Source organism: Carassius carassius, chromosome 13 (assembly GCF_963082965.1).
Source record: "Carassius carassius chromosome 13, fCarCar2.1, whole genome shotgun sequence".
In the NCBI taxonomy this organism is placed as follows: Eukaryota; Metazoa; Chordata; class Actinopteri; order Cypriniformes; family Cyprinidae; genus Carassius; species Carassius carassius.
The window spans coordinates 10,064,706-10,091,509 of NC_081767.1; the positions used below are offsets into that span (position 1 = coordinate 10,064,706).

Consider the following 26,804-nt stretch of genomic DNA (forward strand, 5'->3'; position numbering starts at 1 on the left):
TTTTTACAAAGCTCATCGCTCTGAAAAGCGCGGTGTTCTCTGAATCGGCCAACTATCTAGTTCATTGTGATTGGCTGAATACCTCAAGCCTGTGACGGAAATGTTACACCTCTTTCCAGGTACAGGAAACTTTTCACTGTAAAATGCGATGCACATGTTCAAATATTTGGGCCTGGCCTGAACCAGTTAATGTACCAGCACAAAAACACACTCACAGTAAATATTGACATTTTTGTCAGTATTGCACACCTCTAAAAGGCATTGTTGAAAAGTATGCACTGTGTTTCAGGTGTAAGGGTAGTCCCGAGTGTGAGGCCTGTCACAGCACACTGAATATGGAGCGTGTGTGTTCCTTGAGCAGTCCCGATTCAACCCTTAGCACCAGTTCATCTGCTTCAGAACAGTCAAGCGCTTCCCCCTGCAATAGACCCAACAGGTTTGACCTTCACACATGCACTTATTTACTAGTAGTCTGAGGACTTAAGGCCTGTTCACACTATGACCAATATCGGCGTGATATATGAATGCTTTTGGCTCACATGCCCAGAGCTGCTGCTGTTTCTTAAAACTACAACTTGGTGGTGCTCAGCAACAGTGAATGGCAAAGAAACGACCCAGAAGTAGCTCTCCTCTGTGCTGTTGTATTTGGTGTTGTTTGATAAACACCAATCAAATCTAAATGGCTGATTGAAAACCTGTAAATACTATTTGACTTATTTTCTTCTCTGAGACAAGTGGATTTTAGAAATGACATGCTGCGTAGTGCTTTGTGTACTGGCATAAATGGCATATTTCTGCATTTTCATTCAGCCTGTCTGCATGTTTTTTACACATTGAATTGAACAAAATAATTGTGAGTGAAAACTAAACTTAATTTCTGTGACAAATATTTGTGTTTGTGTGAACACACCTATAGTCTAGACCTCTACTCTGTTTATAAAAAGCTATTTATAATTGCTGCTGACTATGAAAACTTCAACATAAACATGCAACTTTCATATGTATGTATGTATGTATGTATATATACAGTACAGACCGAAAGTTTGGACACACCTTCTCATTCAAAGAGTTTTCTTTATTTTCATGACTATGAAAATTGTAGATTCACACTGAAGGGATCAAAACTATGAATTAACACATGTGGAATTATATATGGAATTATATACATAACAAAAAAGTGTGAAACAACTGAAAATATGTCATATTCTAGGTTCTTCAAAGTAGCCACCTTTTGCTTTGATTAGTGCTTTGCACACTCTTGGCATTCTCTTGATGAGCTTCAAGAGGTAGTCACCTGAAATGGTCTTCCAACAGTCTTGAAGGAGTTCCCCGAGAGATGCTTAGCACTTGTTGGCCAGGTGTGTCCAAACTTTTGGTCTGTACTGTATATATATATATATATATATATATATATATATATATGTATATATATATATATATATGTATATATATATATATGTATATATATATATATATATATATATATATGTATATATATATATGTATATATATATATATATATATATATATATATGTATATATACATTTCTAAATGATCATGTGATAGACTGGATGTTACATTGACACTGAAGGCTGGAGTAATGATGCTGAAAATTCAGCTTTGCATCACAGGAATAAATTATTTTTTTAAAGTATATTCAAATAGAAAACTATTATTTTAAGTTGTTATAATATTTCACAATATTACAGTTTTTTCTGTATTTTTGATCAAATAATTGCATGAATGTGTATATATATATATATATATATATATATATACATATATATATATATATATGTGTGTGTGTGTGTGTGTGTGTGTGTGTGTATATATATATATATATATATATACATATATATATATATATATATATGTATGTATATGTGTGTGTCTGTATGTATGTATATGTGCGTGTATGTGTGTGTGTGTGTTCGTGTGTGTGAAGAGAAAAAAGGTATATAGTGTTTCATTCCAAGCACTCTTTTTCACTGAGTATGTTTTTGTGTGCTATATGTGTCTAAGTAAGATTTATTTGGTCTTTGTTCAGCATGTCAGATGATGAGTGTGAGAGCGGATGTGATACGGTAGACGGCTCACCAGCGTCGGTGTCCTCCAGTCGAGCTGACAGCCCCTTTCTGGAGGCCACCTATGTTAATAACAACAACGAGAACTGCAAAGCCAATGGAGCTACAGAGGCTGAGTCTACCAAACTGCCGGTCCGCACCATGGTGGTGCCACCCATGCGGGTTCAGAATAATGAGCCGATGGGCCGCAGAGGTAAAACATCTCACCAACCCTATCAAAACACATCACTGACAATCCCAGTTAAAATTCATGTTGTATGGAGAAAAAAAAAGAGATTATTTGAAGAATAAGGAAAATGTGAAAAGCCTGACTGAAAACGTCAAGTTCAAATCACCACAAGGGATACAAATAGCTATAGTTTGAAAAAGCAGGTTTCCATAGCGCACTCACAATGGAAGTGACAAAATTAGACATTTACCATTGATAATGGTAGGGGATGTCACAATTGACTGATATTGCTGAAATCTCACCACTCCTCCATAAGTTCTCCACTATACACACAAAGAGTCATCATGGACAGCAGTCTACATTTGCAATGAAACGTTTGGACCAGAGCACATTTGTTGGTTAACAATGTTTGTCAGTTCTTTGTGAACTGGAGATGGAGCATGATTTGTGTTAAAGCACTCCAAAAAGAGTCAAATTAATTTCATACATTGATTTTGGTGAGCTTTGATATTATTATTATTATTACCTTTGAGCTATTTTTACTCCATTGTACTAATAGAGGCATCATGCCCACCCAAAGGCCACAGTGGTTACAACAGACAGCCGCCCTACACAACGTTACTGGTGAATCGCCAGCAGAAGACAGCACAGGCTTTCCCGCCCCTGCAGCCCTCTCAACAACAGCTCCCCTTTGGACAGGTCAGTTCCATGTCATTTGATCAGTTGTTGGGTAGACAGCTATATTATTAAGATACTTCTAATACAACATACTAATGCAAATAATACATATATTAAAAAGTAAATAAATAGCGTTTTTTAAATTATGTTGGATATATATATATATATATATATATATATATATATATATATATATATATATATATATATATATATATATATATATATATATTTTTTGCAACAAATTTTACCACCACCTTTAAGTAGAAGCAATGTAAACAATGTGATTACATCACATTTATTAAATGTAATCTTTTGAAAATTTCAAAGTGAATAACTTTTTTTTTTATATGATATATATTTTTTTATTTTTACATTTATTTAGGAAAATAAGAATTTCAATATTTATAAAAAATATTTTTGGGTTCTCGGCTATTTAAAAATAATTATTGGTTGATTGCCACTTGTGTTTTTTGGAATAAACCGATTGGTTTGTGCACTAGGTCCAACATTATGGCTCGTCCCACCAGGAGTGGAACGGAAACTACAGCAACTGTCGACCTCAGGCATTCATCCCACCCACTGTTCATGGCCACACCTTCACGCTGCCACACGGAAGTCCCACCCACACAGCCCACCCTCCTCAAACGCACTTAGGCGTCCACCCTCACACCCAGCCGACTTTACTGTCCTACCCCACTTCAGGCCCCCTGGTGACAAATGCCCCAATGGCCCACCTCTTGGCTTCACCTGGGTCCACAAGGAATCATGTGTTTCAGCCGGCTTATGGCCTCCCTCATCCGACGGGACACCTTGTGCACCAGGTCACTGTGGGACTCAACCGCCTCTTGCCTTCTCCAACACTTCACCCTCAAGGTCAATTCAAGCGTATGTTCCCACCACACTCCTTCATCGCATCACCTGCATATGCAGGCTTCCCCCTCAGTCCCACCAAACTAAACCAGTACCCATACGTCTGAGACTCGCTCCTCAGCCCTCTGGAGGGCCACAAACACAGACATAACGCCAGGCTCACTGTAGAAACCACAAACCACCTGGTTCCCGCACACAAAGCCATGGCACAAGAGAGAAAGGAAGCAATTTCTCTGACTCACGTAGACTTGACTGAGTGCAATTAAAATGAGCTTTAAAAGAGGTAACATTAGGAAAGTCTTAAGCAAGTAGGTAAAGAAAGTGCACGGTTGAGAAGCAAGCGATTGGATGAATAAGAATAACTTTTTTTGCACATTTGATACATCACCTTATCAGATTTTCAGATTTGAGTACTCCTCTAATGAACATCAATAACGGATGGTGTCCAAAATCATGTGATGGTCAACTTATTTTTATACATTGCCTTTACCTTGTATACAACACACGTTTGTTTGTAAAGGCAGCCCTGTATGTTGTTCACAACATAAAATGTGTCCACTTGCTGTGTTTTCTTGCGTTCCAAGTATTTGTACTTTTCTCTGCGTATTTGGTGTCGTTTGGAATGGAGTCTCCTAAAGGAGTTGTTCGTCACATGCTGCATGTGTTGCATGATGTTGGTCAGAGAGAAGCCTATAGGGGTTCTTGATGTGTCTAGAGGCTCGCTGCATTGTTGTCTCCAGCCATAGTGCCTTATATATCGGCAGTTGTTTGTGTTCTACTATCTCTTTGTGTGTATATACAGTGTGTTTTCGTGTCTTGGACTGCAGCACTTGCAATTCAAATCAGTCTGTGCATACTTTGTGTGTGCGTGTGTATATGTGTTACACACTGGTGTATTATTTCATGCATAGATAGGCATCAATGTAATGCATTGCACGAACTGCAGTGCTTATTTTTGGATCCATTGTATATGTGAGATGTAGTGAGTTACTTTTTGTGTTACTTCATCGGAAGACGGCATGCTTTTGCTGCTGCAAATGCTTGCTGTTGAATTTGTTCTTATTTGTTCATTTTTTCGTTATCTTAAACTCGTTAGATGTGTAGAGAATACAATGAATTTCTATTAAGAAGAATCTACAAAACTAACAGTATTTGTACTGTTTAGTTGAACTGCAATACTATCTATATAGTTAGTTATTTTTTCTTTTGTCTGTGTTTTAGTTCCTTGGATTTGTGTGTGTTTTTGGTTGCTGTGGTGGGCATGGCTTCGACTAGATGAAGACACAAATGCAAATATCGGTCTTTGATTCAGGGTCATGGATTCATCTTAGCCTGAGCAGACCATGCAGTATTTGATGTATAGACACATATTAGTATATATCTAATAGAGCTAGTTTATTTAGTGCTGAAGCTTGACACGGTGTGTTTTTAAGGTGTGCAATTATCATTTATGCATGTGTGAATCTATTTTTTTTTTCTTAATTATATCATATGTTGAAAGCTTGTTGGAAACTGCATTTTATACATTCCATCAGGGAGAAATAAATATATTGTGCGTATATATATATATATATATATATATATATATATATATGTTTTTTTTGTTTGTTTTTTTTTTCATTTTTTTCTGCTTGGTTTGTGTGTTTTTGCCTCTCAAATGAGGTTGCTTGTGAATCACCAAAGACTGTAATTTGAAGGCTCTGTTCCAAACCTAGTGATCTGCCTAAGCAGGCAGATTTCAAGGCATTGTAGATACACTCCTGATGCAAAAGCTCCCTGAGATTCACTTTCATGGAAAGATATCATCCTCCTCTGCTTTAACATTGGGATTTTTTATTTTTTTTATTTTTTTATGAACTGTAAAATATAAAATAAAACTGTTAATCCAAAATGAATGTTTAGATGCAAACATGCTTAAAGGGATGCTCCACCCCAAAATGAAAATGTTGTCATTAATCATTCATTTAAGATATTTTGGATGGAAACCGGGATGCCTGTGACTGTCCCATAGACTGCCAAGTAAGTTACACTGTTAAGGTCCAGAAAAGTATGAAAGACATTGTCAGAACAGTCCATCTGCCATCAGTGGTTCAACCGTAAAATTATGATGCGACAAGAATACTGTAAGCTAAAAAAAAATAAAAATAACGAGTCTATTCAACAATTCCTTTGTAAACAATCTCCTCTGTGTCACTCCATATGCTGCATATGCTCTTCTGTATCAGCCGCACCACAAGGATGCGCTGTTTTCTTTTGGTGCAGCTGATAGCAGATGGACTATTGTGATGATGTCTTTAATACTTTTCTGGACCTTGACAGTGTAACTTAAATGGCAGTCTATGGGACAGTCACAGACCTCCTGGTTTTCATCCAAAATATCTTAATATCTTAAAGCTTTTATGGGTTTGGAACAACATGGGGGTAAGTGATAAATGACAACATTTTCATTTTGGGATGGAGTATCCCTTTAAGATCAGCTGAGAGGGTGTCGATTCATTAGTAAGATTCCTCTCAAAAGTAGTTTATTCAGCATATTGAAGCATCATGTCTAAGATGCGTTCTGTATATCTAATGAGATATCAACAGACATCAGTAATACAAGTGATGCTATGTGGCTAAAGTGGTAGAGTATTGTGTTAGCAGCGCAAGGTTGTGGGTTCAATTCCCAGGGAGCATGTTAAGTAAAAAATGTTAGCCTGAATGCACTGTAAGTCGCTTTGGATAAAAGCATCTGCTAAATGCATAAATTTTATTTAATTTAATTTAAAATGTTCATGTTTGGTCATGTCTTTTTTTTTTCTTTGTGAGCAGTGTAAACGACAGCAAGGCAGTTCGTTAGGCTTTGGAACAGAGCCATTTGTCTGAGCAAGGTAGCTACTCTTTCTGCATAGAATTCACGTATACTAAAGTAATTATAGTCATGGGGTACATTTCAGAAATTGTATTTATAAAAATGGCTGAGGTTATGTTTAGCTTTTTGAACAAGTAATAAGTTGTAACATCTATCTTGAATGTATCATAGACAAGCTGCTATATATTGATTGCCACTTCAGATAGCTGTGAAATTAGATTAGACTAGTTCATATCTGCATTCGTTTATTTGTATGGGTCTTTCTGATTGCCTAAACTAGAAGTGGATTTTGATTTTGAGTAAATTTTTTGCTTCAATGTTTGGAGTGTCATTGTAACTACTGTACTGCTGATACTGGACATTTAAAATAGTTTTTATCTTTTTTTTCAAATCAGTATTGTATCTTCATAACCGTTCTGACTCACTGCATATTAATGGATGTATTTGTGTAACTTATTTTTGTATGCTTACCTGTTTATCTGTTTTTGACTTGTAATATCTTGCAGGATTAATTTAACTTTATTCTAATGAACAGTTATACTGCAGTGTTTTAGAAATACAAACATCTGTAATTTTATTAAGTTTTTTTCTCCCCCCTCTCTCTCTCATTTAATATGATAATCAACCCCATAACCTCATGCCACTAAGCACTTACTAAAACTCTAGTGTGCAGTAACCACATGGCCATGATTTGATATACAGTGGTGTGATTAAAATAATTTAGTGTCCAGATGAATTGTGATGTTTGTCATTTGAAAATTGAGAACATGTTTGTAACAAATTATCTCTGATGTCAGCTGATGTGTAATATTCATGTTTGGTCATGGTTTTCTTTTTTTCTTTTTTCTTTTTTCTTTTTTCTTTTTTCTTTTTTTGTGAGCAGTCTAATCAACACTGTGTGTGCCTTGATTATGATATATTGGTAATGACACATTCACTTTGCAAAATCAAGTATTCAGCTCACCCACTGACCAGACCAAATATAAGAAACAACAAACAGTATAACTTTCCATTCCAGGGATCGAAAGGGTTATATGCACGTTTAAAAAAAAATATTTGAGTTATTAATCACTAATATATGTCTAGTTAATGCAAATCAGCTAATTTAAACTTTTTTAAATTATTATAATTTTTTTGATATTCTAATTTCAGTCTTTGCATTAATAAGAATGTAATGTATTGCACCCTGTGCATGTTTCGATCCCTGTGAAATGGCATCCACCAGCATTTAGCCTGAATACATCCAATGACAATACAGAAAAGAAAAGAAAAACTGTACTCAACACTTTCAATATTTATTGTATGTTCATATTTAAACAAATTCAAAAAGGATATGGGTGATTTCTGTTGAACTCTTTTCTATTAACAGCAATATTCAATAAACATTATTGCCACCGTTTTAATGACATTCAATGTTTTATGCATTTTATTATTATTATTATTATGGAGGTAATGTAATGGCAAAATGACATCTGGGTCTTTTTCTGAATTATTTTACCTAAATTATTTACCATTCAACTTGAAATTGACCTCCCGATATGTTTTTTTTTTTTTTTTTTTCTGTCAAATAAATCATTTCACACTGCAAGATGTGGATTTCATGTTTCAATTACTTGGTTAATTAAGAGTTGATTAAATCAAACTGGTATTCACTGTTTTGATATTAGTAGACTTTTGTGGCTTTTTGAATGGCCTTTTTTTGTAATGCTACACTAGTTTGTCATGTAGCACTTGCACTGTGAAATATATAATCGTATGAGGACCGGGAAAATGTAACCCTTTGGATATAATGTCTTTACAGAGTGTAATTGATGTTTCCTCTCCAGTTCTCAGTGAATAAAGATGTGACCAAGCCTTCTCTATTTAGTCATATTAAACAGAATTGCCAGGTGACTTTTGGTGAGTGAATACGAATCCATGGTGTTTTGTTGTCTATTTTCACTCTGAATGCAAAAGAAAAATAAAGTAAAAACATAGAAAAAAAATCTATTGTTGCAACCCTTTCTAAGTTTAGAATACATACATAATGCCCCCCCACCCCACAAAACGAAAGGTGGAGTTGGAACTTTTGGACAGCAGTGTATGAAAGAAGAACATTTCTATCAATTATATTTAACTTGAGCAACCAGTCAGCATCCAAAACTGAAACAAAGTGTTTGCAGAATATGTTTGTATTAGAAACTGGTGGATTATAAATCAGTCTAATCGTAATATTCTATATTGACCACTAGAGCATGCACATGGCACAAAACAGCTCCCGCTTCCATGCATACGAGCACTTTTTCCATAAGTTGTTTCACTGAACAACAGACAAAGACTTAGGGTACATGCATTCCTTCCAACATCCGATCACATTATGGGCGGTAAGAAGGAGTGTGAGCCACAGATAAACCATTCAAAAATGCAGCTCCCTCTCACTTCCCCTGTGTCGCAGTGATGGTGGACTATATGGGCATTTTCACGATTGCAGCTCTCCTCTGACACTTGGAGCGGCGTGACCACCGCACGTCCCACTGACTCACGGATTTGAGCAGATGTCTGGTCCAGTACCGACACCGGGCCACCTCTGCGAACATAAATGGCTGGTCGTGTAGAGGGATTCTGGAGAGATTTGCACGGGTTAAGCCGCAGCATCCTGCACTCCGGAGAGAGGAGGAGAAGATGCTCGAGCACACATGCGTCTAGAGGGATGCGGGGCACTACACTCTCATCTTTAGCAATATACCTACTTTTATTATACAGCGCGCATGCTTCCGACGGTAAGGCGGCATATCATCTATAATATAGCTGGCATCTTAAAACAATGTTTTCTCACATGAGTCTGTGAGATTCAGTTCAAGCATCGACATAAATGAGTGAAAAAATGATTTTGTTGAAAAATAAGTAAGAAATAAGAAAAAGCCTTGAGGTTGCACCTTTGCTGATGGCATGGCACATGCATCGAAAGCGTGTGATTTCCGTACATCCAAAAACACATACAATTAAACTATCACACCATAAGAGCGTCACCATTTTGCTATTAAATGTAGGCAGGTGTTACTTTCAGCTGTTTTTATCTTTTTTTAATTATTTAGTTATTTTTTGCTTCTCATTTGTTGAACCCGTATTTGGGTTAGCCTACAATATCTACCTCAGTATTTTCAAATAACCCACAGGCCTATATTTGTATATTTCTGTATGTACTTATGCATTCCCTGTGTCAAATACGCAAAATGACTACTTTGTCATGGCTTTTTGTGAACTGTGTGTGTGATGTAATGTGAGGAAGCGCACTTTAGTGTCTAGCAGTATTGCAGTAGTAAAGTGTGTAGGCGCGCGCTGATGGATGCTGCAGCTATACACGAGATTGCAGCACTCTCTTAATAACACACCTAACACGCTTAAATCTGTTTTCTGACATAATAACTCCATACAATCACATGCATCAGTTAGCTACATGAAATAACTAACATTGTTGTCCCCTAATCTAGGGACTAATCATTTAGGGAGATCATATTGTACAGTAGGCGTCATAAATCATCTGATCCAAAGGAGTATTAAAACTGTTCACAGCAGCATGGTCTTATTTTAGATGCTGACTGAGGTTTGTTGGTCCTGGAAGAGCATCTCCAGAGATCATGCTGTTCTACATTGTGAATTAATGTAGACTAAATGTCTCCAGTGAATCACCAACATTGTAGAGATCTTATTATACCATTCATACATTTATGTCAAAATTAAAATGCAGAAAAATTGAAAAATGTATTTAGTGCAGTATAAACAAACAAACAAACAAATGTGTGTGTGTGTGTGTGTGTGTGTGTGCGTGTGTCCAGGGGTGGTCCTACTCATTGGCAAAGGTAGGCGACTACCTTGGGCCCCCTAAAGCCAGGGAGACCCCTAAAATGCTTTTCATATAGGAGTTGCGTGTTAAGCGCTGACACATGAACGGTTGCTGTTTACAGTGTTTATTACCATGACAACCGTCTGAGTCCGTGGCGCCTGCAGGTGTACAGCTGGACACACTGTGAGTACCACGAACACTCAAACTGACCTCAGATTTGCCCCACAAACATTTCAGCAGTTATTATGTGTGTCCCGTATTTCTGTCGACTGAACCAGCCATGCCATTAATTATGAATGTACTTTATTTTAGAATGCCAAAGTAAATTTCTGCTTAGAAATATTATATTAAAAAGAAGCAAAAATCGTGCTACACACTTTCATGAGATCGGGTTAGCCTACAACAATTAATTTGTTGGCTATTTTACAAATGGGAATACAACAAATTCATGACATGGGTAAAAAATAAAAAGAGCCTAATAAATAATTCACATATCTTACAAAATTGCATTGCAGAAAGTCCTTTATGTGTTAAGGTTTTCAGAACAGAGCAACATAAAAAAAGCAGCCATACAATTACAGGACAAAGTTTTACATAGCCTTAATATGCCATTATAATTTGTTGATTTTTTTTTTTTTTTTTTTTTTTTTTTTTTTTAGTACTGAATTATAAAATAAAATGCAAATTATAATCAGGCCTGTTTTAGGCTTTTCCTTATTTTTATATTTTAGATATCAATCAATTATGGCGATGAAAAAAATGACTCGCCATCGCCTTATTGGATGTGCCTTTAAAGAGAAATCCACAGATTACATGATGAAAGAGTTTCTATTTTTGATTTGAATTATTTCGTTTTAAAGTAGGCTAGTAATTTAAAGCTTTCTATATATATATATATATATGTATTTAATCAGGTCTGTGAGGCAGTTCACTGAGTTTATGTTCATCATTGTGAAGTGCTTCTGTTCCAACCCCAAATGACAGATGCGTTTGTTTGTTTTCTTTATTTTATAAAAGCACAATGTTTTGTTGATATTTTGAGTGCACACAAATAAAACTAGCCAATTTACGGTTTAGAATGAGGTATTACTTTTACCTTTATGAGCAAAAATGACTGCGTATTAAGTTGTTTCCACTGTTTGAAAAAAAAATGCATGTGACCAAGCCACCGCCTCCATGTCTTGTAGAGCCTTGCTTCTGCTTCAACTGTCCGCACAAACATAAACATTTAAACCAACATTGTGATATGCTTGTATCTTCTAAAGATTTGATTTTAGGCAAGTTGTGATGATTTCAGAAGGCTTAATTGATCAAACATCTGCTATGATCAATTCACTGTCTGCCGCTGGCCGTTAAAAAAAATAAATAAAATAAAAATACATTTAACGGAAACATTTTTTTTTATATACTTGAGGCCTGTGCAGGGCTCTAATCCACTTCATCTAATGCTGTTTTGTTCTCATCTGTGAGCATGCTCTTGATATATGTATTTAAAGCCATTTAACATGTACTTGAAAAATGAAAAATTATTGGACACAACTATGGGGCACCTTTGTGCAGCAGCAAGAATCAAAACAAAAAAGGAACCTCAAGGTTGATCTAAGAAAATGTGTGAAAATGTATAGGATCCCATTCCTATATTTTTCCTGGGGCCTCCAATTCACTAAATCCGCCCCTGTGTATGTGTCCAGTTGAAAAGTGAAGATTTGCTTTAACTGGGTCACTGTGCTGTGAGCGAGATAGATCAGTGTTTGAACTGTTTTTGTTTTTCTCCCAAACATCTATAGCATGTTGGAGAGTTCGGGGTTAGATGGTACAGGGTTTATTTTTGGATCATAATTTGGTGCTGTCACATGAATTGTGTTCTCTTGACCTACACTGATTTAATCTATAAAGGCATTAAAAAGTCAAAACAGTTCACTGATGATTCAGTGATGTCATCGTCCAGTTCAGCTCTCTTCCAATTGTGCCTGTGCAATTAGTCATGCATCAACAGTGACAAGGAACCAAAACTCCATCGGTGACAGAAATGGAGAAAAAAACATTGGGAGAAAGCAGGCTCAGTCGGAGGGCCAGTTCTACTCTGGCCTGACAAAACCATCATGGTGTGGATTAATTCCAGTCTGCAACACAGGTGCAGAGGACTTCCTGTGGTCTTGTGCCGATGGTTCTCGAGGTGATAAGGTCTTCACAGAGGATCTGTCTCTGGGGCGCATCTAGTGGACATGGTCTCTGCTGACATCCAGGGCTGTAGTGGTCATCTCTAGGTGCTGATCCACCATCTGGACTGGATATGGACTGGATCTGCCTAGAATATCAAATGCCTAGAATAATAGATAATGCCTAGAATATCAAAATCAACTGTGGGCAGCAGATCCTTTTCCTATTCAGTGCCAAATCTAGATTAAGTGCGCAGAGCAACCATCCAATAAAGCAATAAAATAATCAAAACCTGAGACCATGAATGCATGAATTAACTTCTCTGCATTTGACATGGAGAGCATAGGTCGTAATTTAGATATATTTTTACGATGGAAAAATGCAGTTTTACAAATGCTAGAAACATGGTTTCCAAAGGAAAGATTGCTATCAATTACCACACCTAGGTTCCTAAATTATGATGAGGTATTAACAGAGCAGCCATCAAGTGTTAGACAGTGTTTTAGGTTATTATATGCAGAGGTTTTTGGTCCAATAATTAAAAACTGTTTTTCTTTTTCAGAATTTAGCAGTAGGAAATTACTAGTCATGCAGTTATTATTATTGGTGGTGCTTGCCGGAGGCAAAGAAACACGTGAAACCCGTGAATCACCACATTTGGAGAGGCTGTCAGGCTGTGTGAGAACATACACCGCATTTTGCACCTAATACAAAGTATAGGGAGGGCTTTTCCTACTATGGGAAATTACATAGGGATTTTGTATTGAATATAACTCTGGCTCTCAGACAACCAATCAGACTCGTTATGAGGCTATCAAGCCACGCCCTAGCAACCATATAGAGCACCCTAACAACAAGTTCCATAGACTTCCTTTGAAAAATATTAAATTAATATAATTGGATAGAAGTGTTATAGAAACATGAGGGTGGGCTCGTTTGACTCCGGCAGCAAACGACCAATCATGAATCCCCTTCAAGACTTCATAGCCATGCCCTAGCAACCATTAAGAGCTACCTAGCAACCTTAATCCAAAAAGAGATATCTTAACCTCTGAAAGACATAGAAGCATGGGGGTTGGTTTATATTGTCAAGCAGACTTTGGAATATCATCATTGGCAGCTGCAAGGCCACTCCCTTATTCAAGACCTATATCTCTGCATCAGAACAGTGTACAGACATGGGGTTTGGTTTATATTTATTTTCAGTTTATTTAACAGGGACAATGCAGTATAACATTACTACAATTTCATGCAGCCGATGCTCTACATATAGGCTTCTAGCCAAAGGCTAATTTGCAGCCCCAGTCCCTGGTTAGGCTAAAAAAAAAACAACAAATGAAATAAAATAAAATAGACAACTAAGACTATGTACAAGTATCAATGTTCACATATCTGCTTTTGTTTGAACCACTTTTTCAGTTTTGTTTGAAAAATATTCAACTGTGTTTGCATTTTCAATTCAGCTGACAAGCTGTTCCATAACAATGTACCCTGAACTGTAAATGTAGATTGTGCTAATTTAGTTTTTCTCTGTGGTGCTATACAGTTCTGTGTAGTTGCACCTCTTGTAGCGATCCCCTTACTACTCTGTTTTGATATTAATTTGCATATAATTTTTGGCGCAAGATTATTGGGGGAAGTCGTGGCCTAATGGTTAGAGAGTCGGACTCCCAATCGAAAGGTTGTGAGTTCGAGTCCCGGGCTGGCAGGAATTGTGGGTGGGGGGAGTGCATGTACAGTTCCCTCTCCACCTTCAATACCACGACTTAGGTGCCCTTGAGCAAGGCATCGAACCCCCAACTGCTCCCCGGGCGCCGCAGCATAAATGGCTGCCCACTGCTCCAGGTGTGTGCTCACAGTGTGTGTGTGTGTTCACTGCTCTGTGTGTGTGCATTTCGGATGGGTTAAATGCAGAGCACAAATTCTGAGTATGGGTCACCATACTTGGCTGAATGTCACGTTCACTCACTTTTTAAACATTTAAAAAACATTTTAATAAGAGATGAATTTATACATTTTTCAAAACTAAGCAAACTATATTTTTGTCAAATGCTACAGTGATGCCATCTGGTTGGTTTCATATCCAAAACTTTCAGTGTTTGTTTATATAGGGATCTAACAGGGTTAATAGTCAGTTGAGAAACCTGACTCCAGACAGTCACACAGTAAGATAAGTGTGAAAAAATCATTGCATGCATGTATAACTTGGCTGCTTTCAATGATATATATGGTCTAATCATGTAAAAACAATTCAGATTTGTTTTGATTGTTCTACATAGCTTCTTAACATGCATAGCAAATTTCAAATGAAATTTTAAAATAACACCTAAATATGTAAAATTATTAACTGTTTCAATTTCCTTTTGATTGATCTTAATTATAAAACCACTCATTTCCTTCTTTCTAATTGAAAAACACATTGAGACAGTTTTTGTACAATTCAGGGTCAAACAACTGTTATGTAACCACTGTGACACACCAATCATTTCATTTGTTATTTTTCTGCAGCTAAGCTTGGAGTCTTTGCAGATACATAAATGACTGTGTCATCTGCGTATAACTGACATTTTGTTTGCTTACAACAGTTTGGAAAATCATTAACATATAAGGAAAACAACAATGGGCCCAAAATTGACCCTTGAGGGAGACCCATATTATTATTTCGTAAAGCTGATCTTGAATTATTAATTTTAACACACTGATCTCGGGATTCTAAATATGATCTAAACCAATTCATTGCCTGCTGAGTGAAGGTAAATAAATTTAATTTGTGTAGGAGAATTTCATGATTCACAGTATCAAATGCCTTTTTGAGATCTAAAAACACTGCACCTACTACATTACCTTTATCTAAAGATTCCTTAATAAATTCTGTGAGATAGCAGTTTGCCATTTCTGTTGAATACTTAGGCCTAAAACCAAACTGTTTAGAATAAAGTAAATCATGTTTTTCTAAATAATTGATAAGTTGTTCAGCTACCAATTTTTCCAGAATTTTTGAAATTTTTGCAGGAAGAATAGAAATTGGTCTATAATTCTGAACCTCATCAGCTGATCCTGCTTTGAAAATTGGAGTTACAATACTAGTTTTCCAATTTGAAGGGAATTTATTTTCTCTAATTGATAAATTTATCAGATTTACCAAGGGCTTTATGAAACAAGCACTATATGTTTTTACAAATGCAGTATCCATTCCAAATATATCTTTAGCCCTTGAGTTATTCAGTTGATTAATAATTTGAAGTATCTTATGTTCATCAACCTCAGAAATATGAAAGGATGAGGGTGTGCCATTTGTATAGAAGCAGATTAGTCTCAAATATAATTCACGCAAAAAACACGATTCACACATGCGTAGACAATTTCACATGCATGAAACCTAATTCACGTACACACAAAAAAAATTCACTTGCGTGAAAAAAAAATATATTCACAAAAAGCAATTTACAAGCGCAAAATAAAATTATATATTTAAAAAATACATTTCACAAATGCAAAAAAACTATTTGTAGATATACAACTGTGCACAAAAACCTTTGAATGTTTAAAATGTACGAGTGTCTGAATGTACGAATCGTCATTTACTATGAATCCACTCGGATTTGTGTGTGTGTGTTTTTGAGACTTTCCTGGCAGAGCTCTCTTCCCACGTGGGTCTGTCGTACTCTTTAGCCAATCAGATGCGAGCTTACCATTCAACCAATCATATCATAAGCCACTGAGTGCATTCAAGATTCTGCGCAAGATTCGGTGCACGATTCTGCGCACCTTTTGCGCAATATGGATTAATTAGAACGGAAATTAAGCCTTTACATCAGTAATCCAGCATGGCGAATGAAGAACGGGAAGCACGGGTAAGAGTTTAGTTTATTTCATAAAAGTCTGAGTCTACACATTTTATCATTTACACATTCAATCAAGACAGTTTTTCTAGTTAGAAAACTAGTTAGAAAAAAATACAGTTGTAACAGGACAGTTACAGTAATTATAAATTAAACTGCAATCAGGATAGTAAAAAGAAAGACCAGTAAAGACAAAAGTAACATTTTGAGAGTTGTGAAATTATAATTCTAAATAATCTTGTTTTATAAATTGATGTCTGTTAGGTCAGTGTGTACTTTCTTACAGTAATACATTTTAAAACATGTAGCCTAGTCATTTTTAACCACTACGTTGAAGCAATGTAGTTCGATCAAGATAAACAACATCACATATTTAGAAACGTTGTTTAATTTGTAAATATATTGTCTGTACATTGTAATGCATCTTTCTCTTCTTATAATTTAGGAATATCTAAAGCAGTATTCTTCAGCGACTTCATGATCGTTTAGTTCAGGGATTCCCAAAGTGTGGTGCGCGCACATGTAATGGCGGTCTGTTTTTTTTTTTAAATGGGATTTTTCCATACAATAAAAAAACATGAACAGTAAACATTTCCTTTGTAATCGCTTTTATTTAAAAAATATACATATATAATATATATATATATATATATTTATTAGTTTTCGATGGAAACGTAGAAGACAGATGCTGTCTTCAACGCACTGTTCTTCTTTTATGTGCTGCAGGCTATATGCGTGCCAACTCGTTTCATTCATTCCATAATATATATTATAAATATGCTTAACTGGCTGAAATCACAGAAACTGTCAAGTCGGACATCTTATGATAAAGTTGTTAGTCAGGAGGAGGGGGGGCAAGAGAGCGTGAGGATTTGGAGGCAACAGAGACGAAGAGAATAGAGAAAGAAAATGAGCAAATAAAAAATCTTGAGGAAATCTCTCTCTCGCTGCAGGCTGAGCGACTTTTGCGCTGCACTCGAAAAGTTCCAGAATCCAGATGCATCCTCTTTCATTTTATTTTATGTTTGAGCCTATGCTCTTTGCAACTTAATTATGTTGTGGATCGTGTGTAGGTTATTTATTGTCGCACTTGAAAAGTTTCAGATTGATCCTCGTTTTTATTTATTTTATATATTTCGGAGCTTATTCTCTTTAATGATGTGGATCATTTGTAACTTCATTGCAATTTAATTCAATGTACTTTCGTTCTAATTTCCATAACCGTTAAGTTATGCAGCGGTTCCCAAACTTTTTTTCCTGTGCTCCCCCTTCTATGTCCCAACCGGGTTGGCGCACCCCCAATCCCCACTTAAAAAAAAACGCAACAAAGCTGTCTTTTATCGCCATATAAAGAGTCATGAACAAAGAACATCAACAAAGTTTCAATATAATGCAACAAAGCACAAGCTTCCACTTTTAAGAGGACGAGTGACAGACACAGGCTCAGTAACAGAAAGCACGGTTATTTTCAGCGCGTAAAAGAAACAATAGGCTATAGCTATTAAATGACCATGGAGCTATAGCAGCAGCATCATCTCAACCCGCGGCCCGTCACGAATTCAAATGCGTCCCACCATGCTGAACACAATTAATTTTTTTTTCAGTTTTACAATTAGTATTATTTTTACATTAATTTAAACATTTACTTAAGAAATATAAGCTATAGCCTAATGTTTTTTTTATGTTAAATTATTTTGTGTTTCATATATTATTTTCAGACATGATCAGACCTACTCACATAACATTACTCATTTAACGAACACATACAAGCGCCCACTTTGGCAGAATTCAATCAACAGCCATTAGTTCGGTAAAATTGAGCATCATAATGGACAAATTTGTTTTTAAGGGAGAAAAAAAAGAAATGTGAAAAATGCCAGCGAATGAACACGTATAAAAAATAATAGTCGCAGTATCAGTAGTGAAGGAGAGTGCTGGATTTTCGGTTTGCCCCGCAACTTACTTGAAGAAGTTCAGGCAAATGGGAACACCATATATTACATAGCAATCATCCTTAATTGAAGAAATGTGGCAAAACATCTCTGGAGAGAACCTTATATTATTAAATTCGAATGTGCTTTCCATATTTGGATCAACATAGGCTACATTTGTGAATGCACATTTTCTGCAATGTCGCGTTAAGTCATGCTCCCGTGCACGTCTTACAGACTGCATCTTAAGCCATATGTTAAACTTTCCGCGTCTGTGGGGAGACCGTTATGGATCGCTAGGTAGGCGTGACTAATCATCGTCATGGGAGAGTGTGTGCGGAGGCGTACCTCACATTTTTTTTATGACCGTGCGGACAGGTGCCCGTGGTCAGTAGGCTTCAAAAGCACAATTGCACACGTGGAGGCAGTGTGAAGAAGCCCATTGCTACTCGAACCTGTGCAATCCGCTGGCACTTGGACTTGGACCATAGTGCGGCCCAGTGGAAAAAAAGGTTGAAAACCACTATAACATATATATTTACAAATTAAACAACGTTTCTAAATATGTGATGTTGTTTATCTTGATCGAACTACATTTCTTCAACATAGTGGTTAACAATGACTAGGCTACATGTTTTAAAATGTATTACTGTAAGAAAGTACACACTGACCTAACAGATATCAATTTATAAAACAAGATTATTTAGAATTATAATTTCACAACTCTCAAAATGTTACTTTTGTCTTTACAGGTCTTTCTTTTTACTATCCTGATTGCAGTTTAATTTATAATTACTGTAACTGTCCTGTTACAACTGTATTTTTTTCTAACTAGTTTTCTAACTAGAAAAACTGTCTTGATTGAATGTGTAAACGATAAAATGTGTAAACTCAGACTTTTATGAAATAAACTAAACTCTTACTCGTGCTTCCCGTTCTTCATTCGCCATGCTGGATTACTGATGTAAAGGCTTAATTTCCGTTCTAATTAATCCATATTGCGCTAAAGGTGCGCAGAATCGTGCTCCTTGAATGCACTCAGTGGCTTATGATATGATTGGTTGAATGGTAAGCTCGCATCTGATTGGCTAAAGAGTATGACAGACCCACGTGGGAAGAGAGCTCTGCCAGGAAAGTCTCAAAAACACACACACACAAATCCGAGTGGATTCGTAGTAAATGACGATTCGTACATTCAGACACTCGTACATTTTAAACATTCATAGGTTTTTGTGCACAGTTGTATATCTACAAATTGTTTTTTGCATTTGTGAAACGTATTTTATAAATATATAATTTTATTTTGCGCATGTGAATTGCTTTTTGTGAATATATATTTTTTTTCACACACGTGAATTTTTTTGTGTGTACGAGAATTAGGTTTCATGCATGTGAAATTGTCTACGCATGTGTGAATCGTGTTTTTTGCGTGAATTATATTTGAGACTAATCTACTTCCATACATTTATTACATTTTGAGGTAGTTGTATAGTTTTAAAACGCATAGCAAGCTCTTCCACAGACTGAGTAAAATATCTATTAAATTCATTGGCAATTTCAGTGCTATCAGTACTTAATCTACCATTTATTTTCAGCTCCACTAAAGGTTTTCTTTGTGTACCCTCTCTTTTAGAAAGTTTATTTATACACTTCCAAAAAGATGAGCTATTTCCTCCTGATTCTGTAATCACTTGCTCAAAATATGCAGTTTTTGCCTTCCTCATATCACTAATTACTTTATTTCTTAATGATTTAAAATGTATAATATCTGTCTGTGTTTTTGTAAGCAATTACTTTTTCAAAGCTATATCTCTCTTTTTCATTAGTTGATAGATATCTGAATTTAACCATGGTAAAGATTCATTTTGTCTAAATTTTAGCGGTTGTTTGTATTTTTGAATAGTTTTTTCAATAGTTCTCATCACAGTTTCACTGTTTTTGTCCAATTCACCAATTTTTGTAATACATCATCCCAGTTTATGTTTTTCATATCATTTTCAAATTTTAACATTTTACTCTGAGGAATACCTACTTTGCCTTTTTACTTAATTGATATAAATTGAAAAAATCTTCAACATAGAACAGCAACAGAAGTGATAAATATATACTATGAGGGGCTGGTGCAATAAGCTGTGGCTGAATAGGGCAGAGATCTAAATCACTATTGTTAAAAGACTAGTAAATCACAATTAGTGACAGGCTGATAAATGAGTCAAACAGATTTGTCTGAAGTTTGACCATCTTGCCATTATCAGTCTCGGGTGATAAATATTGTATAGAAATTGTATTTTAGTATTTGATAAAGAAAAAAACAAAAAGAGAAAATCTCTATTATCATATACCTACACGGACCTGAGGGCAGATTTTCATTGGATTACCGCAGGTGTCTGCTCAGAACATTCATATGGAGAAGGTAGCTCTGAAAAAGGGTTATCTGTGACAATTTAAAGAGATTACAGACTGTTTGGCATGTTCACTTTTATTCTCAAAGAACTGTAGGATATATTTCTGCATGTATCTTTTTTTCTTTCCTACTGCTCAAATGAAGTAATTTAGCCTTTTGTAAATTGTCCTCTGTGAAGTCTTTAGAATAAGTGCAAGTATAATTTGCTGTTCATGGGGAGGCAGAAAAGCTTCATGAGGTTCATTGGGTGTGAGAGATGCAGATGGTCTCTGTGCATGTCATGCTTGGCCACTGCTCTTTATTTTATTAAATGGGATCAGCCAGTAGAGTCTCAATCTTTGTTTTGACAGGTTATGGAACCTCTGTCACTATGCAAACTGACGCATGTGTTAGAGGGAGCGATGGAAAGAGGATCAGCAATTCAATGGCATTATATGTGTTACTGAAACAGGAACCAATACATGCTTTCATAATTTTTACACATCTTAACTTTAGTGTTAACCCAGACGACAAATCTATAAATAACTAGCCTATTAGTTACACAAAGTAAAATTTACATTACCCAAAGTTAATTTACATAATATATGTTAATTATATGTTTATATAACCAATATATATTTATATATTAGTGTATTTATATTCATTACAACAAATTGCATTCATATTACCATGAAACCATGTCCAAGTTTGTACATTTACAGTTATCATTATATTGTTTTCTTTGCAGCTATGTATTGCAACAATGAATGTGCATTTAAATTTAAAATAATGTTTCTTTCAGTCTATCTGATCTGTGAATATGTCCATGCTATTGTATATGTATTGTACTTCTGTATATGTACAGTACTTTAAACTATATGAGGTTAGAAAAGGTTCATGCATTACGTAAGAGACACTTGCATTCAGAATGAAAATGCTCAGTCTTTAAGAACAATCTGCCATTCTCCCCTCTTTTTCTGCCACACTGTACTCTAAATAACTTCAGAGCTCAGACAGCACCACAAGTTAACAATAATACACAAAATGTCACTTGAAAAACTATTGCCTTCAAGATGGGGAGAAGCAACCCAGCACTCCTGAAGTCTATCTCAGATATAACAGACAGTGGCATGCACAGACCTTTGGAGGGGCAGGGGCAAAATGGAGTTACAAGGGCACAATCGCGGACTGGTGGGTGGGGGATGATGGTGGTCTGTTCGGGTGGACAATATGGCAAAAATGTCACAATGTCAAAACATAAATGTTTTTTTTTTTTTTTTTATATCAGAATTGTATCGCGATTCTTTGTCATGTTGGTTTTTTTTTCTATTTTGCAAGCTGCTTGAGCATTGCAGCCAAACTGATTTCCCTATTATAAAGATAAAGCCTGTTACTTTAAGGTAACAAAATATGAAAAAGTATGGTGGATATTTAGGCCAAAGTGGGAGAAGATCAAAATCATTTGTCATTATTTTATCTTTGTTATTAAAAATAAAATAAATTAATGAAAAAATAGAACAAAGATACACATTACAAATACACATAATACACAAATAAAAATAAAAAGTTTTTATTTTCAGGTAAAATAGTATTTAGCAGTAGCATTCAAAAAATTGAATTAACAAATAAAAAAAAAACACTTTATACATTGATTCCTATTAAAGCAACTGTATTAAAGTTTTTCAGTCAAGAGTATTGAGTGATTTTTCTCTTTGTGTTTGGTGTTTTATTAACATTAAAGTAATAATTCACCCAGAAATTAAAATAGGTTAGTGTTTTGTTTTTAATTGACCCACTCAAAAGTTGTTTTAAACCTGAATGAGTTTCCTTCTTCTGCTAAACATAAACTCTATTTTGAAGAAGGTGAAAAACCAAAAAGTTGCTGGTTCACAGTGATTTCCATGGTATTTTTTACTACGATCAGTCAATGTGGACCAGCAACTGTTTGGTAATCCGGATTCTTCAAAATATCTTCTTTTGTGTGCAGCACAAGAAAGACATTAATATAGGTTTGGGACAACGTGAGTGAATAAACAATGACAGAAATTCCATTTCATTGTGAACTATCCCTTTAATTACAGTCGGCAACATGTAGCCTACTGTCCCTTTAAGACCTGCACGCATCTGATATACAGACATGCATCTGTTTCTTTCAGTTATTCACTTTCATTTTAGACATAACCAACTGAGGCTATACATAAACTGTGTGTGTTTTGACAGTATTAACACATAACATAACTTAGTACAGTAATCAGGTACAGTTTGAAGGGCTTTTTCGTTTTCATGGTGGGCTTTGATTATGCTCAGAAAACCCACACATCATGCCTCATAATGTGTATACGCGTTAATCAACTTCAGAGGGTTAACTGCTCGAAACCGTTCTGGTGCTTCCTCCACCTCTACTGTCCTCGATGGCAGAGCGGCCAAGGGGTATGCTGGGATTCCCCCAGTGGAGCGCATGGTGTGGTGGTCCCAAGCTTCCCTCCAAGGCCTGTAAGTTCTCATCCATGCTTGTGGTCAAGGCTTACATAGCTGCGGGACAGGCCGCTTCTGCCCTGCACGGCATGACCACCCTTCAAGGTCAACCAGGCCAAGGTGCTCAAAGAGTTGCATGGGGGGCAGTGCTGACCCAGGGGTTTTGCAAGAGGTGCGCACTGCTATCGACCTGGCTCTCCGGGCGACGAAGGTAACTGCGCACTCCTTGAGTCAGGTGATGTCCACTTTGGTGGTCCAGGAGTGCCACCTATGGCTAAACCTGGCAGACATGAGGGAGTCTGATCGGACTCAGCTCCTCAACAGCGGACTCAACTCCTCTTCGGCAATGCGGTGGAGGCCATCAAACACATCCTCCACCGGCGGCCTCTTTGCCACTCGGAATCAGATGAGTGCTCGCACTCCGCCCCCGCTAAGGGATGCTATACCTCCCATGCCGGGGCTGTCTGTTTTCTACCTCACTGCCCCACTGTGGGTATGCCTGTAGTTCCTTTGGCCCCGCTGGATCGGTTTCTGGGAGCCTGGCTAGACCTCCCCAGGTCGTCCCGCTGGGTCATCCGAACAATCAGGCTCGGCTATGCGATTCAGTTCGCCCAGCATCTCCCCAGGTCCCCTGTCATGCACGCGGAGGTTGTGATCCTGCTGGCAAAGGGTGCGATAGAGCTGGTCTAGCCGACATGAAGTCCAGCTTTTACTGCCCCTACTTCATAGTACCCAAGAAAACAGGTCAGTTATGGCCAATCCAGGACTTGCGTGCCTTGAACCGAGCTCTTCAGAGACTTACGTTCAAGATGCTAACGCCCAAGCACATTTTCAAATGCATTTGTCTGTTGGATTGCTTTGCAGCAATGGACCCAAAGGATGTGTACTTTCATGTCTCCATTCTTCCTAGACACAGACCGTTTCTTTTGTTTGCTTTCTAGGGGCAGGCATTACAGTACAAGGTTCTCCCATTCGGGTTGGCCCTGTCTCCCCTAGTCTTTAAGAAAGGTCGCGGAGGGAGCCCTGGCTCCTCTCAGGGAACAAGGTGTTCTGTAACGACTGGCTGATTCTAGCTCAGTCTCGAGCGGTGGTTGTGTGAGCACAAGGATCTGGTGCTCAGACACCTTGCCCGTCTGGGTCTTCGGGTCAACTAGGAAAAGAGCAAATTCTCCCCTGTGCAGAGGATCTCTTTTCTCAGAGGATCTCGCCATGTTCACACAGCTTACGAACGAGTGTGCGCAATCACTGCTGAATTGCCTGAGACAATTCAAGGGCAAGAGGTCGGTTCCAGTGAAACTGTTTCAGAGGCTCCTGGGACATATGAGACCGCTTCAGCACTGGCTTCACGACTGAGTTCCAAGAGGGCTCAATCGTGCAGCCGATGAAATCTCACGGCAACATTCTCTATCCGGGGAATGGTGACTCCACCCCAAGTATGTATTTCCCCCAGTGAGGCATCTTACACAGACGTTGTGCAAGATCAGGGAGGACGAGGAGCAGGTCCTCATGGTTGCAACTTTTTGGCCCAGCCAGACCTGGTTCCCCAAACTTGTACTCCTGGCGACAGCCCCTCCCTGGCCAATTCCTCTGAGGAAAGACCTTCTTTCTCAGAGATGGGGCACCCTCTGGCACCCGCGTCCCGATCTTTGGAACCTACATGTGTGGGTTTTGGACAGGTCACGGAAGGTTAAGGTACCTTGCCACCTCAGGTGGTAGCTACCATCACTTCGGCTAGAGCCTTGTCTGCCGGACACGCCTATGCTTTGAAGTGGAACCTCTTCGTCACTTGGTGTTCTTCATGTCGTGAAGACCCCTGGAGATGCTCGATTAGGTCAGTGCTTTTCTTTCTTCAGGAAAGGTTGGAACGAAGGCTTTCTCCTTCAACCCTGAAGGTCTGTGTTGCCACCATTTCGGCTCACCTTGACCCTGTTGATGGTAAGTCTCTTGGGAAGCATGATCTGATCATCAGGTCATCAGCTCAATCCGCCTCGCCCTCATCAAGTTCCCTTTTGGGACCTCGCAGTGGTTCTATCGGCACTGCAGAGGGCTCCCTTCGAACCCTTGCTCTGAGTAGAGCTAAAGTTTATCATTGAAAACTGCACTCCTAACGGCTTTGGCTTCGGTTAAGAGGGTCGGGGACCTGCAGGCATTTTCAGTTGACGAAGTGTGCCCGGAATTCGGGCCAACTCTCACGTTATCTTGAGCCTGGGTACGTGCCCAATGTTCCCACCACTCCCTTTAGAGATCAGGTGGTGAACTTGCAAGCGCTGCCCCTGGAGGAGGCAGACCAAGCCCTGGCACTGCTCTGCCCAGTATGTGCGCTCCGCACTTACGTAGATGGAACTCAGTGCCTAAGGACCTCAGACCAGCTCTTTGTTTGTTATAGAGGCCAGCAGAAGGGAAAGGCTGTCTCCAAGCAGAAGTTATCCCACTGGATAGTGGATGCTATTGTCCTGGCCTATCAGGATCAAGACCTGCCATGCCCCCTAGGGGTGAGTGCTCACTCAACTAGGAGTGGAGCCTCCTCCTGGGCACTGGCGCATGGTGCCTCGCTAACAGACATCTGTAGAGATGTGGGCTGGGTGACACCTAAAACATTTGCAAGATTTTATAATCTCCGTGTGGAGCCTGTGTCCTCCCAAGTACTGGCCCCTTCGGGCCAGTAAGGACCTGCTCAGTGTCAATCCGCTTGCTGCGCCATTCCACTCCACGGACTGGATTAGTGCGCGCAATTCCCCTCAGGTGAGTTCCTTAGTTCAGAACCCTGGGTTCCTCCAGCACTGTTGATGTCCAGCACTTGCGTGCATGCCCAATCGGTCAGCCCTTTGTGGGACTAGGTGCGTCCAGGTGTTGAGATTCCCCTTTTTGTTAGGCAATCCCACGTGTGTATTTCCACAGTAAGTCTCTTGGTAGTGTGTATCTTTCCCTTGGCAAGCACCTTGCCAGCTCTGTCATTGACACTTCCACCCTGTGGGCTGGGTACCTCAGAATCCATGTGTATCACCACCTCTCGGTTGATACCTGCCTTTATAAGTCCTCCTACGAGCAGGCATCCTGCTTGCATACGTCCAGCTGGAATATGCTACCCAGTGCATTCTGTTTCAGGTATAGGCCCTCACTCATGCTGGCCTCACGACAGGGTGCTATCACTCACATGGGTCACTGGAAGACTGCCAAGTGGCATTTTGTAAGTGACCCCATTCGTCAGTTTCTCTCTGACGTAACGTAGAATGTGACCGAATGAAAGGTAACATCTAGGTGACGTATGTAACCCTCGTTACCTGAAGGAGGGAATGGAGATGTTACGTCCCTTTGCCACATCGCTGTTCCGCTGAACGGCCGAGTCACTGGGCTCGGCTCCTCAGCGAAGACTTGAATGCGAAGGGAACGAGGGTTACATACGTAACCTAGACGTTATGTTTGGACCTGCTCTCTCGTGTCTCTGAGTTTACATGGCATTACAAGGATTATCTTCTCATCTATTGATTAAAAAATAAATAAATAAAAAGAAGAAAGAAACTAAAACCACTAGTA

The 26,804-nt window shown here is 38.0% G+C and overlaps 2 protein-coding genes across 3 annotated transcripts in view; both read left to right on the plus strand.

The window, feature by feature from the left end:
• Positions 1-5,355, plus strand: part of LOC132155959 (homeodomain-interacting protein kinase 3-like) — a 73,439-nt gene extending 68,084 nt beyond the window's left edge. For both annotated transcript variants that reach the window (XM_059564750.1, XM_059564751.1), the window contains 4 exons: positions 290-436; positions 2,049-2,278; positions 2,814-2,953; positions 3,436-5,355. In XM_059564750.1, the coding sequence (XP_059420733.1) occupies positions 290-436; positions 2,049-2,278; positions 2,814-2,953; positions 3,436-3,912 (994 nt within the window). In that variant the 3' untranslated portion in view covers positions 3,913-5,355. The remainder of the gene's footprint in view (positions 1-289; positions 437-2,048; positions 2,279-2,813; positions 2,954-3,435) is intronic.
• A 3,551-nt stretch (positions 5,356-8,906) lies between these two features.
• LOC132155957 (UPF0606 protein KIAA1549L-like) overlaps positions 8,907-26,804 on the plus strand; it is a 184,398-nt gene continuing 166,500 nt past the window's right edge. Inside the window, exon 1 of the mRNA XM_059564749.1 lies at positions 8,907-9,415. Within this exon, the coding sequence (XP_059420732.1) occupies positions 9,235-9,415 (181 nt within the window). The 5' untranslated portion in view covers positions 8,907-9,234. The remainder of the gene's footprint in view (positions 9,416-26,804) is intronic.